This window comes from Rhipicephalus microplus, chromosome 8 (assembly GCF_043290135.1).
Source record: "Rhipicephalus microplus isolate Deutch F79 chromosome 8, USDA_Rmic, whole genome shotgun sequence".
Taxonomy (NCBI): domain Eukaryota; kingdom Metazoa; phylum Arthropoda; class Arachnida; order Ixodida; family Ixodidae; genus Rhipicephalus; species Rhipicephalus microplus.
Genome location: NC_134707.1, coordinates 106,681,200 through 106,696,874, shown reverse-complemented (window position 1 = coordinate 106,696,874; position 15,675 = coordinate 106,681,200). Strand labels below are relative to the sequence as shown.

At 46.2% G+C, this 15,675-nt stretch overlaps 1 protein-coding gene across 1 annotated transcript in view; it reads right to left on the bottom strand.

Moving 5' to 3' along the window:
- Nucleotides 1-2,687: 2,687 nt before the first annotated feature.
- Nucleotides 2,688-15,675, bottom strand: part of LOC142768343 (sodium/iodide cotransporter-like) — a 32,034-nt gene continuing 19,046 nt past the window's right edge. Inside the window, exons 4-8 of the mRNA XM_075870314.1 lie at nucleotides 11,462-11,529; nucleotides 7,685-7,842; nucleotides 5,789-5,929; nucleotides 4,754-4,883; nucleotides 2,688-2,981 (exon numbers count right to left, since the gene is read on the bottom strand). Of these exons, the coding sequence (XP_075726429.1) occupies nucleotides 2,688-2,981; nucleotides 4,754-4,883; nucleotides 5,789-5,929; nucleotides 7,685-7,842; nucleotides 11,462-11,529 (791 nt within the window). The remainder of the gene's footprint in view (nucleotides 2,982-4,753; nucleotides 4,884-5,788; nucleotides 5,930-7,684; nucleotides 7,843-11,461; nucleotides 11,530-15,675) is intronic.

Sequence of the window (15,675 nt, the reverse complement as noted above, 5' to 3'; positions counted from 1 at the left end):
TGCTGGCTCGCATCCTTGAACGACCCCACTGGGTGCCTTGGTCGATGGGCATTACGACTCCAAGAGTATAACTACTCGGTGTCCTACAAATCTGGCTGTTTACACCATGACGCTGACTGCTTATCTCGGAATCCAGTGGACCCACCTGAGGCGTTCGATAAAGCGCCATGTGTCCTGTCTCTCTCCGCTTTAAGCAACATCCGCGAGGAACAGCGCCGAGATCCTGTCTTACGTAACATCGTCGAGAAGCTTCATTCTGCGGCACCCGATCCGTCTACTCAATCGTTCGTGCTCAAGGATGGCACATTGTACCGTTACAACTTCCGCCCTGATGGACACGAACCGCTCCTTGTGGTACCTTCCCACTTACGTGCGAGCGTGATCGGCCAGCTCCATGACGCTCCCACTGCCGGTCACCTCGGACTGTCTCGGACGTATGACCGTGTACAGCGTCAATTTTACTGGCCCAGTCTTCATCGCTCGGTCCGCAGCTACGTCACCTCATACGACCAGTGTCATCGCCGAAAAAACCTTCGGTGAGCCCTGCTGGGTTCTTTTAACCACTTGACGTTCCCTTTGAACCGTTCTTGGTCTTGACTTCCTGGTCACTTTCCCCGAGTCCACTTCTGGGAATAAGTGGATAGCTGTTGCGACGGATCACGCAACCCGGTACGCCATTGCATGGGCTCTATCAACCAGCTGTGCCACAGACGTTGCCGATTTTCTCCTGCATTACGTCATACTTCATACGCCAACTCTTCACAGATCGTGGGCGCTATTTCCTTTCCCGAGCTATCGACGACCTGCTTCGCTCCTGCGAGACAAAACAAATTTACGACAGCCTACCACCCGCAAACTAACGGACTGACTGAGCGATTCAACCGGACTTTAACCGATATGCTCGCCATGTACGTATCGTCCGACCACAAGGACTGCGACGTTGCATTGCCCTTCGTTACGTTCGCCTGTAATTCCTCCCGCCATGATGCAGCTGGTTTTTCGCCTTTCTATCTCGTGTTTGTCCGTGATCCAACTTTACCGTTTGACACCATCCTTCGACAGCTGTCGACTTGACGGCCGAATACGCCCGCGATGCTATCACCAGAGCTCGAAAAGCACGAGAAGTTGCCCGTCAGCGCCTCTTAGCATCGCAAGATCAGCAGCGGTAGCGTTACAACTCCCATCATCGCCAAGTTTCCATTACTGCGGGTTCTCTTGTGCTATTGTAGACTCCGACTAGGCGCGTTGGACTTTCTGAAAAACTGCTTTCCCCCTACTCGGGAACCTACCGCGTATTGCGCCAGGTGACAAATGTGACCTACCAGATAGCCCCGCTCGAGTCTTCCTCCTCCCTTCCAATGTCTACAGACATTGATCATGTATCTCGCCTTAAGCTTTAGCATTCGGCAACATCATCGAAAGCACCGAGACGGTGCTTCAGCACCCGGGGGATATGGTATCAGACAATGTCCCACAAAAGCGGTTAGATAGGCGCCGAGAAAGGTGACGTGATTTTGGTGTAGGGCACAGTACTTGGTCTCCATCTTGGCTTGCGCGTTGGCGCTTTGTAGATATATCTTCGAATGCCTAGTTCCGCGTGTATCTTCACATAACAATATTTTACCGCTTGTAACCTTCACATATCATACCACAACACAAAGATTTACCGGCTACAGCCTTTTCTTCCTGGTGTATAGACGATCTGCATCCTCATTCTTCGATACAGCGTTCTTCTTTGCATCTACTCTGTCCAGTACGTCCGTATCAGAACAGTTGGCAACTAGATTCATGCAGTGCCGTGAAATTGCTTGGTGCAACACGGAAGCCACTCATGAAGAACAAAAGCGTCGCTGTGATAGCAAAAGACGTGACGTGATATTTCATTCCGGAGATAAGGTCTTACTATAGACCCCGACTCGAGCGTTAGGGTTCTGTGAGAAATTTTTTCACCAGTACGTTGGCCTATACACTGTACTACGACAAACGTTCCCGGTGAACTATCTCATGCCTTCATTTCAGTCCGTCACTGACCACCGTCGTCGCAGCACTAAAATAGTGCACGGGTCACGCATGAAGCCTCTCATTACTCGCTCAGCTGATTTTTAAGTTGCGTCCAGGCTGGCCACCTTGAAAGGCGTCACCATCGAAGGGCGTCACCATCGGCTACTTGGCTAGATGCAACAGCTACCACGTGTTCATGACCAGGGCGTAAAACAATCTTCAGCGACAGTCAAGTTGAAGATCAATGAAGGCGTATCTGACAGAGATGCACTCGATGTGTCTGCGATGTGAACGACGGGTTCTTTACGTAACATGACAGCGGAGGCGGAAAGTGGGAAGTCCCAGCACAGGATAATTGCATTAACGCACGTGCGTAGCACAATCATTTCGATGGTGTGCGGAAGCCGTCGATGAAAACGCGAGCTGTACACTGTTCATCAGGATGAATGAGTACGTTATTTGCACCACGTAACACAGGTCTTACATAAGGGGCTTTGACTTCACGAAGCTGCGAGCACAAGCCACTACGTATAACTAAAGTAGCGGCACCTGTACCAAGAAGCGCTTACACATAAACATCGCAATAGTCACTGACAACAGGTTGGCCGGGAAAACAGGAGGTATACTTTTGATGACAGAGGATGCAGTTTTCCCTCCAAAAACTGCAATCCTTAGTTTTTCGAGTGTTACCAACAGTGCAAGAGAGGGTGCGAAGCGGGGATGCCGAGCGTAGGTAGAGTGATGAAAAGCGTCGTCTGGAGGGGCGGTATACTCCTGATGTTGACGCAGAGACGTGGAGGGGACGAAGACCGGTACTTCGGGAACAGGTAGGAGTCTGGATCATAATAATTGGGTCGTCGATAGGGGTCCCACTCGAACTCAGCATAGCCTCCCCGTTCATCCTGCTGGCGGTGATGGCAGTAACGAGATATGTGGCCTCGGATCCCGCAGTAAAAACAAGCAGGACGGCTCGAATGCCACTGAGGATAAGAAGATGAAGCAGGTACTCCCCCTCACACAGAAGCCAAACGGCCTAGAGTAATATGAGCAGGCCCAGATATGACCACAGGAGGCAGAATCGCTTCTATATGCGCATATGTGGACATTAGTGGATGATACTCTCATGCTGTCGGTGTCGTCATAGAGGTCAGATCAACGTATGTTGGCAGCGCCCGTGCTGTTAAAACAACCGGTGCAGTCAGTGTTGTCATGGCCGTGAACTCCTGCTTCACAAAATTCGGCAGGTCGAATGTTGTGGTTAGAGTTAAGACGGCAGTGAACCATTGCTGTTTCTGGTCTCGAAACTGTTTACAGATGATCGCGCGGATTAGTGCTTCCAAATTAGATGGACGCATAAGGCGAAGACCGCTGTTTTGTTGAAGACGTAGCGACTTCAACTGATCAAGACGTTGGCATGTCTAAATGCCAACGCCTTAATTATACCATAGTAGGATTGTTAACAGCGAAGGCGTTGAATGCAATCATGTCAATTCATTTAAGAATCGGGCGAACGCGCTCGGCTTACGTTATATCGCTGTTAGCACGGTGACAGAGGGCCAAACATCCTCAATATACGAAGTGCGTGTGTCGCGTAGATATTGTAATCTTATTTGAATGGTATAGGCCAAAAGACAGAGAAATCACTGGAAATGATTGTTGTGCGACTGAGAGTCGTATGAATGAATACAAAACAGCAAGAAGCAAATTCTTCTTGAAGGAATACAGTGTTTGCACGAATAATAATACTATCTGGTGTTTTGCGTCCCAAAACCATGATGTGATTATGAAAGACACTGTAGTCGAGGGCTCCGGGAATTCAAATCATTTTGTGTTGTTCGAAGTGCACTGACTTCGCGCACCTCACAGGACTTGAACCATTTATCTATACCGAAATGCGACTGCTGTGATGGGGATAGAACGCACGACTCTCGGGTCTGCAGCCCAGCATCGTAGCAATTGATCAGGCGCGGCGGACAGCTTCTTTATGGCAGTGTCCCTGTAAAACTACTCTTGAAGCTCAACAGTTGCTCGACCATGGGCGACGGGGCACGTTTCACGGTTCACCTATAATGGAAACCTTCATCGAAGTAATTTTCACCTTCTCCGTAAGCTGGAAAAGTGACTGGGCGGCTGATGAAATCGATTAATGTGATGAAAGTGTTGAAAAATAATGAAGCAAGAATCACCACAGCCAATATTCTGGCTTTGAAAAAGCATGACATGTGAATTGGGAACTTGGTGAAGAGATACGAAATCGCTGTTGTTGTAAAAATTGTTGTAGAGTTTGGGAATACACGTATGGTTTAAAATTAGGTTTTCAGTTAATATAATACTTTTGTTCTTCGTAACTAGCGAGACGTTTTTCAGGATAACTACAGAATAGATTGTCACGTATATTGAAAGGCCAACACAATATTGCCACCTCACTGATGGCTATAGTGCTTCAGGATTGCTCAACAGATATTGCGTTCGAGCTGAATCATCAAATTATCTTATCGAATAATAAATCACCCTTAGTTAGCATCAACTTTGAGAGTCACATTTGGGAGATATTTTTAAGGGTAGAAGTTTTTTTTTATGACTAAGCCGAAGTTTCATGTTATGCGGGGCCAGTTGCACCCATCAGGTTCAGTCTGAGGCAAAAACTACCGTGAACCTTATATACATAAACTTTTATGCACTTTACCAGCCACACACGCAACACACCGGGAAGCTGCAGCGAAACCGAGTGTCAAGATATTAGGCATCTTACCTGATCAAATTTTTTGATAGATCCAGAAAGAACTGGATCACAGCCACGGTACCTGCATACGAGTGCTGCGCCAGCGCATGCCAGAAGACCATAGAAGACACACGTCATGAGTGTACCGGCGATGACAGTCCTGCAAAGCATCAAGTGTCACGATTCAGAGGTAGGATCTGAAGTCGATCTTTCATTACCACTCTGAATGATTGGGCACATTGTTTTGTTTACTGATAGGTATTCATCTATCTATCAAAAATTCTGCAGTGCCCTTTTCTTATAAGATCTAGCAGCACTTTGGTTCATTCGTTGTCAGTCTTATTATAATGCACAACGCAAGACAGAAGGACAATGAAACAGGCTGAACGCCGTGGGTTCCGACTGAGCAATTGTCACTGTTACCATCACCTGCACATTTACATACTTTCTTTTTGCACAGAACGTTTCGGAAAAGAAGTCAGATAGGACGTAGTGCACTTAATTTCTGAAACGTTCTGAGCACAAAGAAAGCATATTATTATTGAAATCCAATACTCATCAGCCCAAGTAGCGACACTCTTGCTGTACATACATATATAAGCCAAAAACATGCAACAGCAGTGAAAAAAAAACTATGTCTGCGAGAATGATTCAACCAGCGAAACGAACGATGACAAAACCTTTAAAAAGTTTCCTTAGTGATTGGTGCCGAGGAAATAATTAGCCTCACAATGAATAAAAACAAGATACGTCCAGTTACAAAATTATTATCAGAAGTTTAAATAGTCTGGTTAGACAAAAATGCTACGACCCCCAGTTACCGAAGGCTTCATTAGGTATTCTTTGTTTACCTTTTACTGCTAATGACCACGCGACAGAAAAAGAACGGAAATCTCAGCAGGAAAATGAATTAACAAGCAAAATCCGGCCGCTTTGAAAATACTTATAATAGCTTGGGTATACTAATACAAACACAGGTAACAGATGTGGCATTTCGACACCTGTTTAGGGACCGCAAGTGAAAAAAATCATGTTAAGGCATTCGCCAATGTTAAGTTTGCTCACCACTTTGCTTCTTTTTGATTTCTCGAGGCAAAGTACCTTTGCGCAGTACCTTGGTCCAGGCAGATGCGGTTAAAGAAGGTCGGCGTTGTTGCAAGAAGGCCTGACCAAATAGTTTCGTCTGTGGTAAGGTCGAAGCAATAACTGAAATGCATGATGATGCTGTAATTTGTCGCTAGAAGCTTTTAACTGAACAAAAACCGACAATCTTTCTAGAAAATGCTTGGTACATCAAAAGCGAAAATGTGTTATCTCGCTAAACGCTCAATCAATAATTTGTATGTTATCAAATATTTCTTTCGTGCTTCTTCTGCTAAGAATAATTTAAGTGCAGTGAATCCCCAGAAAGAACCGAACATGTTTTTTAGATGCGGAGCATCTTATACTCGCGCCTTGTAGTGCGCCGTCCGCGCCGTCCGCACCGCTTCTCGAACATTCGACAGCTGACGCGCGCGCATGCGCCGTCGCGCCGTCGCCCACTCTTCCACCATCTGTGCATCCCTTCCTCCTCTACACACCGCGCGCGCTTCACTCCTCCACCATCTGTGCACCCTTCCTCCTCTACACACCGCGTTCGACATCTACAATTCTCCTGATTCTCCAGTGGACGCGCATGTGGCGTCGCGCTTCGAGAACATTCAACAGCTGACAGTGCATGCGCCGTCGTGCTGTATATATACTCAAGGTCGGCGCTCGCTCACTCAGTTGCCGCTCGTCGGTTGGTTTGTACGGCGCGTCGACGTCCAAGGTCGCGGTGAAATGAATTCCAACGAATCTACAAACACAATGATCGACGTCCCTTCGACCAGCGCCGCCCTTTCGCATACGTGTGTACGTGTTCACTCATTTAACACCCCCTCCTACAACCACGTTAGCCAATTTAGCCATCGACCCAAGTAAGTCGCAATTTAACACCCCATTTCACAACCACGTTAACCAATTTAGCCATCGACCCAAGTAAGTCGCACTTTAACACCCCGTTAACCAATTATATGGTCCGCATCCTCCTCAGTGTTCCCCCGAGGGAAGCTGCGGGCAATTTTTTACTCAGTTTACCGAATTTGTAGGGTCACAAACACCAAATAAAATTTAAAATAGTGTAAGTAAACGCATTAGTTGATGTTATTTAAGGTCGGCTTCATGGTCACAAGTAATGTAGCCCAAAAAAACTTTTGGGCACCTCAGTTACCAGCTTCTAACGTGAAAACTGAAAGTACTTTTTCAAGTTTTTTACTTCAAGGAAAACGAAAGTGTCTCAACAGTTTTTCACATAATGGAACGCGTGTTAAGTTGGAAGAATTTTTTTATTATTTTTATGTTGTTCAAAAGAACATCGACTTGAAAATATTTTGTCAAACAAAAAAAGAAAAGTGTAGAAAGTGAGCGGGCTAGTTTCTAAAGCTATTATTGCCCACCGATGCAATTAAAGCACATTGATAAATGAAAGCGGATGTCTTTAAGGGCGTGTGTTTGCACACAGTGAAAGGGTCTGTAAATGGTTTTTTCAAACCTGCGTTTCCATGGAGCGCTTCACTTTACAGCAGTTTCTTGTAGGGCATGCTAGTGTTGAACATTACTCCCCAGTGAAATATCATTTTACAGAATCATTACGCTCAATATACATTACAAAACAATTTAAAGAATAGCTGGCATATATAGGACACTTGTCATGCTAGTATAGAATAACAGAAAAAAACACCGAGAGAAAGATCAGCAAATTTAAACTGTGTAGTAAGGACACCAATTTTAGGAAACGTGGCACTCGATTGCTTACAGTATGATTGATGGCCGCACGATCGTGCATCACATTAGTCGATCAGTAGACATACTTATTACAAGCTTCGGTGGAGAACAGCGATTTGTCAACCGTCTTCACGCCATTTTTCTTTATGTACTTACTTGTAGAAGTACTTGTAGGTAAGTATTTCACTGAGTGGTTGAATCCGTGTGTCACCGCTCTTGGCATCCCACATAACTTTCGCCACTATCACCACTGGTGCAGATATGGTGAGGACAGCCTGCAGACAGTCAGCCCACACTACCCCTCGTATTCCGCCCTGTGAAATGAATTTGTTAAAACTTGTTTCGTGACGATCACGCATACTTTCAAATGGTACTGCTGTTCTTCGCAATACAGCAAAAGCTGACCGACTCGAACTACTTCCCAAAGGTAATATGTAGCACACACCTACGGGCCCCTGCTGAATTTTGTTCTTGAATCCTCTAAGAATATGGCATGTATCACTGAGTTGAAATTACCAGCGCAAATACGGAAGACGCCCCAAGTAGAAACGAGAGATCCACGCACACGAGTGCTTTTTAATATAGCAAATATATATGGTGAACTGGGAAGTTTTCTGGATGCATATATCACGACAGAGCTACTTTACACGTGAGCAGGTGCTATCAGAAATATCGACAGAAGCAATGAGACAAAGTTTCTTTTGAAAAGCTGAAAGATTAGACCACTTGTGAATCGCTTACTGGGAATTATGAAAGGAGAGATAACAAAGAAAAAAATACTGATGTCTTATGCAAAGACACACTCAGTGATACCCTGAGAAGTGTATGGAAGTAGACCAGAGATCATTTTAGCGTTTGTGCCACACTTGTGTCTGTGTGAAGTACAGCTTCAATATTGTGAAACTTCACGATTTACGCGACATGGACTCCCAGTGATTCCCGTTCATCAGTTGCTGTTGCCCCACTTTTGAAACCATTGGTGATGCCACTCAGATATTGCATCATCAATGATTTCATCAGCTTCAGTAAAGCGATAGAGCAGCAATAACTGTGTGTTTCTCTGTATTGTAAATGCCACTTGTTGATGTCAAACTCCTTGCTTTGTAAAATGTCGCTATGTGATGCCGGATATCTCTTTCTTGCACAAAGAAGAAATGATTATTCGTTATTTGGGTTCAACGTCCCAAAACAACCATATGATTATGAGAGACACCATAATGGAGGGCTCCATAAATTTCCACAACCTGGGGTTTTGTAACGTGCACCTGAATCCGAGCACACGGGCCTACAGCTGTTTCGGCTCTATTGAAACAGAAAAGAAAATATCTGCTTGATTCTTTCGGTGTGAAAGACAGAAGATTTTTTACTCCACAGGAAATACCTACCAAAAAACTTCAGTGACTTCTCATATGCAGCTTTTTAGTTCAGATAAGATTTGAAAGAAATGGGTCAAAGAGCAAACTGAAAACACACCCTGTGCATTGAGGTTCTTATTTGTTTATTAAGCTTGAAACTGTATGGCCGCACCCTTTCGTTTCATTTGATTTTCGCGCACAAAACCTGTCCTGAATGTTCAACGCAAACTGCACCTCATTGTTGAAGACAGTTCACAATTTTTGTACATTGTTCACCAACAATCATTCTCCTATGCTCTGCGCAAGGCTACATGTATAAATGCCAGCGCGCTGTACCGCATTTTAGTTGATCGACCCCCAATGCTCCATTAGCCGCTAGCGGTGCTGATGTGTAACTGGAATCTGACCTTCCATCTACCATCCTAAGTGCGGCCCAACAAATAGTCTCGATCTGAACATCCAGCCTGCTAACTTCGTCCAAGTCATGACCCCGTGACATCTGGTAGAGGGGCCGCTCGTTCATGTACCAGATACCCCCGTAAAGCCGTGAAACCCGCCAAAGCTTCAAAGAAGACAGGGCAAAAGACAATCATCATCATTGAACCAGCTTGAGGCAGCAATGCCTGAAGCCAGGACATGGGGTTCAGCCAAAAAACACCTCAAAAACCAAGACCGTGGCTTCAACCACAGGCACGATGGTCACCGTCATGCCACTTGCACCAATCGTGCTCCGGTAGCCCAAAGAGGCTTCAACGTTTCGCGGATCATGAGTAAAAGACCCAGAGAGCTGGCTGGAGATGTACGACCAAGTCGCCGCCTTGAACAGCTGAGACCATGATTAAAAACACCACCGTGCCTGCTTTTCTATTTTTATTTAACAATACTGTCAATGACGACAGGGATTTTTACAGGAGTGGGTTGGAAAGTGTCAACAAACATTCTATATTTACATACTTATACAATTGTATGGGTACAAAAAATTATGGTATAAAATGATAACAATTATGAACCTACATTATTAACGAGGCACATGTCTCAGTCACATGTGCACACATTGAAAAGAAACACAGAAAAGAAAGAAAAAGGTAAGCACGCAGCATACAAAGTTGGTACCGACTTCCATCTTTTTAAACCACAAATGTACTGGCAGGGAGGACAATGATCAGTACAATCCTGATAGCGTCGCTATCATGTAGCTGATAGAACAGCTTAGTCAGCAAGTTCGTAAAATTTGTTGACAGTGCGCTGCACAACCACCGTTTCGGGTAAAGCATTCCACTCTCGCACTGCCCGCGGGAAAAGCGAAGAACTAAAAGTATTGTTGGTGCATAAATATTATGCATAAATACCTAGACAATGCCATGAAGGCATAGTTCGAGAACCGGGAGTCCTTGCTATGAAGCTGGAATATCTTTTGGACGACGCTCCTTAGCAAGTTCATGAGCGTCTTCCGCAAGTAACTTGTCACAACTATATTGGAGAGGCATGTACAACTCCCCAACGAAAACGAGACCATCTTCGTCAAAGAGATGACGCGGCTGTTTCACCGCGCCGACCCTAACATGGCCGAGGAGAAGAACCTCCTATACCTGATGCGTGGTGTCAAAGAAGAGTTGTTTCGAGGGCTTGGGCGCAACCCGCCCAAGACTGTTGAAGAATTCCAGAGGTAATAAGTAGCTACGCCGAGACAAGGGCCCTGCCCAAAGGCAGTGCTTCCAAGGTAAATGAGTTCATTGTCAAGAACATTGTCCTGCGTAACGAATGCAGATCCTCATTTCTGACGGAGGTACGACATTTACGACGCACCCAGCTCAGGCGATCCCGAGGGACAGCCAGATGAGAGACCGCCGGACCACCACCTACTATGCACTAGCCAATGACCTCACCAAGTGTCTTAATGGGACCATCGCCGCTGTGCTGACCATGTACGTCAACATCTAACACCAGATGTGGGATATAATTCTTCTGTACGTGACCTTCACGTATTACACTGTTGTGCAAAAAACGACACATATGACGCCATTCAACTTGTTTTATTGCAGGAGCACGACCACGACGCACGACGCCAAGTTACCGAATGTCAGTGACGAAGAAAACAATGACGTGATTGTCTACCTCCAGTGCGCCGAAGAAGCTCGGCAACTCGCCCGCCTCCGCATCAAAAACTAACAGACGACTGACAGCCGCCGTTACAATCAACCACGAAGTTACGTGGAATACCAGCCTGATAACCATGTTTGGGTGTGTACTTAGGTTTCGTGCCTTTGGAACAAACAAACCTTAATATGATTGTCCGAACGTTGTTCTGGATCACTTACCCCCTTCCCTTTTAATTTTCTTTCAGTGTTTCCCTTACACCATGTTGTGAAGTGATCACTTGTGCTCGGCTACCTCAGGACTTCACGACTAAGTGTAGGCATAAGGCACGTAGGTTTTGACAGTCTACACTTTCTGAACTGTTCGCCCTTCTTCCGCAGCTATGCAGCTCGTGTACCAAACGTAGGATAGGTTCCTACAAGCTTGGGGCAGCTAAAGCATACCATACATGGCACCTTTTGTCGCCGTTTACCGATATTACCATTGCAGTGTACGCCGTGGATGTTAATCCAATGATGACAGAGCACCAAATGGCCGAAGCACTGAACACTGGAAGAAAGGGAAGAGACAGGATTGTTACTTGCATTGTGCACGATGACATTTATTGGCGGTATAATAAAATACCGAGATTCAGAAAACCCGAGAAGCTAAAGAATCTTAGAGTCATCTCTTCGAAATCTTGTATGGGTAAACTGCTCGACAGAGCCAATGTAATAGAGATGGGTTCTTCAAGCGCGAAGCACAAGCTTTTCCTTATTTTAAGTTTTGGCTTTACAACGTACGTGGTTGCACAAGACTTAATCCTGCTACTCAAGTAAGAAATGCTAAATGGTTCCGACATAAGAAAGAATGCGTTTATTGCAGCCTTGATCAACAAAAAAGTCTTAGAGGGGCCTTGACACGGTCACACACCTCATTGCGGTTTTCAGCGAAATATAGAACTATACAACCTATCGCATATGTACATATATAAAAAAGTGGTTGACCCCTCTTCTTGGAATCAGTATATATAAAACGAAAGTGAAAGGTGCCTTCACAGAGGTAGTTAAGTGTTTTTGTGCATTGTTTGGCCACAAGGGCGAGGGAATGAATGCTACAGCCACATATTCTACAGTCACACGAAGAATGACAACAAGCTCGAAACTTGCAGCGCACACTTCAAGCAGAAAGCACGCAAAAATGAACATACACAAGACATGCGTGTACTAGCAGCTGTCACAGCTCGACACTTAGAGCACGCTATTTAAACAGAAAAAAAGACTCATAAAACGAACGCCTACGTAAACACAGGACAAACTCAAGCAGATTTCACAATTCCTTCTTCGTGTGTAGGCAGCGTGCTTCTTTTGTGGACGCGGCCGTGGCAGTGAGCGAGTTAACCCTCGCGCTCTCACGAAGCAATAGTCTGATAAGCGCGCCCGCAGGAGCGGCCACACTCTGTGAAGGCAGCACTGATCGAAACGCCAGAGCGAACGACCTTGAGAGCACGCCCACCGTGAGACCTTCGCGCCATTTGGCAGCTGATGACAAAACGTGCAGAGGGTACGAAGCGCTGAGTACCCTTGACGGGTATATGGTGTATATAAATTGCTTGTTTTAGCGTTCGAAACGCGCGCTTCACGGCGTAGCTTTTAGCGCCGCGTGCCGTAGTTGAAATGGACGCTGGCTCGATACCCCACGAAAGAGGCTATCCTCTTCGTTTTTTTTTTCTTTGCAATCTGAATAAGTGTATTTTACAACGTCATGTCCGTGACGGGAATACGTCAGTGAAGCCGCGGCGGACCATGGCATAAAACACTTTCGTGTTTCAAAATCACTGCCGTATGCACGAAGTGAAACATATTAGAGGAGCTTACTAACAGGTGCACGCGACGTTCATTGGCGAGACCATTTTTGTAGGAACGCTTCTTAACAAACAGGCGCATGATGTGTACGTCGAAGGCAGCCTTGTACGGCACGTTCCGAGGCTGGCACTGTACAGTATTGGCCACATCGATCGGCACGGTAACCACCTGCCCGTTATGCCATATCAGCCGCTGCCATGAGTAAAATTCTTAACGCTCCTAAATGGCAGTCATGAAGCTTTCGGCGTTCACCAGACAGGTAAAAAAGCCTAGGACGATATCGGTACCCGTGCGTAACACGCATCACAGGAACTTGTCATGTGCTGCCGTGGCTGCGAAGTGACAAGAACGTAGTGAACGCCGTCGCGAGAATCCTCCTCACCCTGCTGGCATGCCTGATGGTTTTTCCCCTCTCCTCCCTTCTCAGACGCGGCGCGCGTTGTGCGAGGCCAGACCAAACACCACTGCCACTCCCATCTTTTAAAGACTATAGTCTTTCTTGGAGACCTTCGACGCAAAAATTTTGGTCTGTCTGTCTGTCTGTCTGCCTGTCTGCACATTTGTCTGTTTGTCCACTCATAGCAGTATCGGGAACTCGAAACGGCCTACCCCATCCGCAGCGCCCTCCTATGTTGCTCAAGGTTCAGCGTTCATACTTGTGCAATTGTCGAATAAAAAGCAACTATTGCGCGTGCCTGGGGCACCATAACAACACGCATATATTCTGCATGCGCGCCTTTTACTAGAAAAGGCACAAATAAGTAATTTTAGGGACCTTGGCGCTTATCACGCTGCGCTGAACATCCAACGCTTGCATGGATGTTCCAACGCATTGCTAAAACGATACGGTGGTGCTAAAACGATCGCCTTCCGTTGTACACCTTATCACATCTGAGGCGGTCGCGCACACCCGTCTCAGAGCCACACGCTTCGTTTTTGAAAAAAAAAAACTGCCAAATGGCGCTCATGTCTCACGTGTGACGTGACATGATGCGCTCGTTCGCCTCCTCTGCAGGCTCGAGGCACTCTTACGCGGCGTTTCCAGAATACCATTCACCGATTTTCTTGAGCAGAACATGAAACAAATGTTTTGTTCACTCTCTCCACATGCACGCCTATCGTCTTTCGACGACATTTGCAGACTAAATGCAGATACGGGGCCAATTTTTCTCTCTCTTCCACATTCCTTTCTCTCCCCCACTACCGATCTCCGGTTTGGCGTCGTTGAGGGTGACCTCCTGAGAAAGAAATCACAACATATCCACGGAGTGAATGACGATAAGTGGGGCGAAGCGTCTCTATGTCCATCCGTGCTTCCATCAGTTTGTGTGTTGGTCCATGCGTCCGTCTGTGCGTCCGTTCGTGCGCCCGTTCATGCGTCCATCCACCCATCCGTCCGTCTGTCTGGCTGTTCATCCATTCGTTCATATGTCTGTCTGCCCGTCGGTGCGTCCGTCCGACCACCTGTCTGTGCGTCCGTGCTTGCGTCCATCCGTTCACCGCCATTCTGTGCCGCTCAGCCTGAACCTGGCTTGAGGCCATCGCAGCTGCCATCTCGGTCTTCGCGACACCTTCAAGCTGGACATCCACACTACACCAGCAGAGCTCGACTACGATGACCTACTCCGTCTTCCAGGGTAATTTCCCGCAGCTGTTCTATCCAGCGCTACGACGTCAGACCCCACGAACGCCTTAGGTGGCGGCGTGTCATCTAGTGAGCATTATTGGAATCACTGGAGAAGCGACCTTAAGTGGCTACCGTTGTGCTGTACACACTAGCAACACAGGTGTACACGCTGGCACCGGCGTAGAGCAAGCCGTGAGGAAAATGAGGAAGCACTTAAAATGGACAGCAAAAGAATAATTGATAGCGAAATGAGCGCTAGAAGTCACCGGTTATAAACTCTACCTACACCCGGCAACCACTACTCTACTTTGGCGAAATAAGGTCGCGTACTACATCTTTACGGCAATCATTGAATTGCTATGATTGGTATGTTTTTCGAAACGCGAGCCAGTTCGCTTCCTATGTATTACTCGCTCCTCCTTTCTCTGCATAGCACCAGAAATCTTGCCAAGCTTACTGGCAACCACAAGAACGTTAAGTCCGTATCTATTTTAGGCTTTCTTCTGAACCTATGGTGTACGCAATATTTAGTAAACTTTTATTACTGTTTTTCGCAATCATCCTCAGATATAAGAAGACAGATTTTTCAGAACGTTATGCGACCGTGGCTACTGTGGTGCCAGGAAAATCTTCGTCTAAGCCCCACCGCGGTGATCTAGCGGCTAAGGTACTCGGATGCTGACCCGTTGAAGAACTCCAGGTTGTCGAAATTTCCGGAGCACTCCCCTACGGCATCTCTCATGATCACATGGTGGTTTTCGGACGTTCAACCCCACATACCAACCTACGTGTAATCGACACGTAACCTATGCGCTAAAGCTGCTGCTGCTCATGTGTGCTCCCCCGACTTGGTGTAGGAGGACCGATGGCATGACACAATCATATGCCGATTTTCACAACCTTTTAAGCTTCTACGAGAAGCGTAAGAGTGGTTTTTAGATCTCGCAGTATTTAGCCAGCAAATGTGGTTCTCATGAAACGGAAGGAATTGTATATAAATTGTATTTCAATACTCAGAGCGAAACTCATTGTTTATGTTTCGCCCAAACAATTTATTTGAAATTTTTAGCTGATTAAGGTAACCACAGGTTGAAGCTACTCACCACTTAAATAATTGAGTTTTTATCATCATAATGAAATTCTCGAATAACTGAATAACCTAAGGCACCTCTAAAACGTTTCTTAATCTTGTTGAAAGGTGTATATCACCGAGAATCAGGTCAA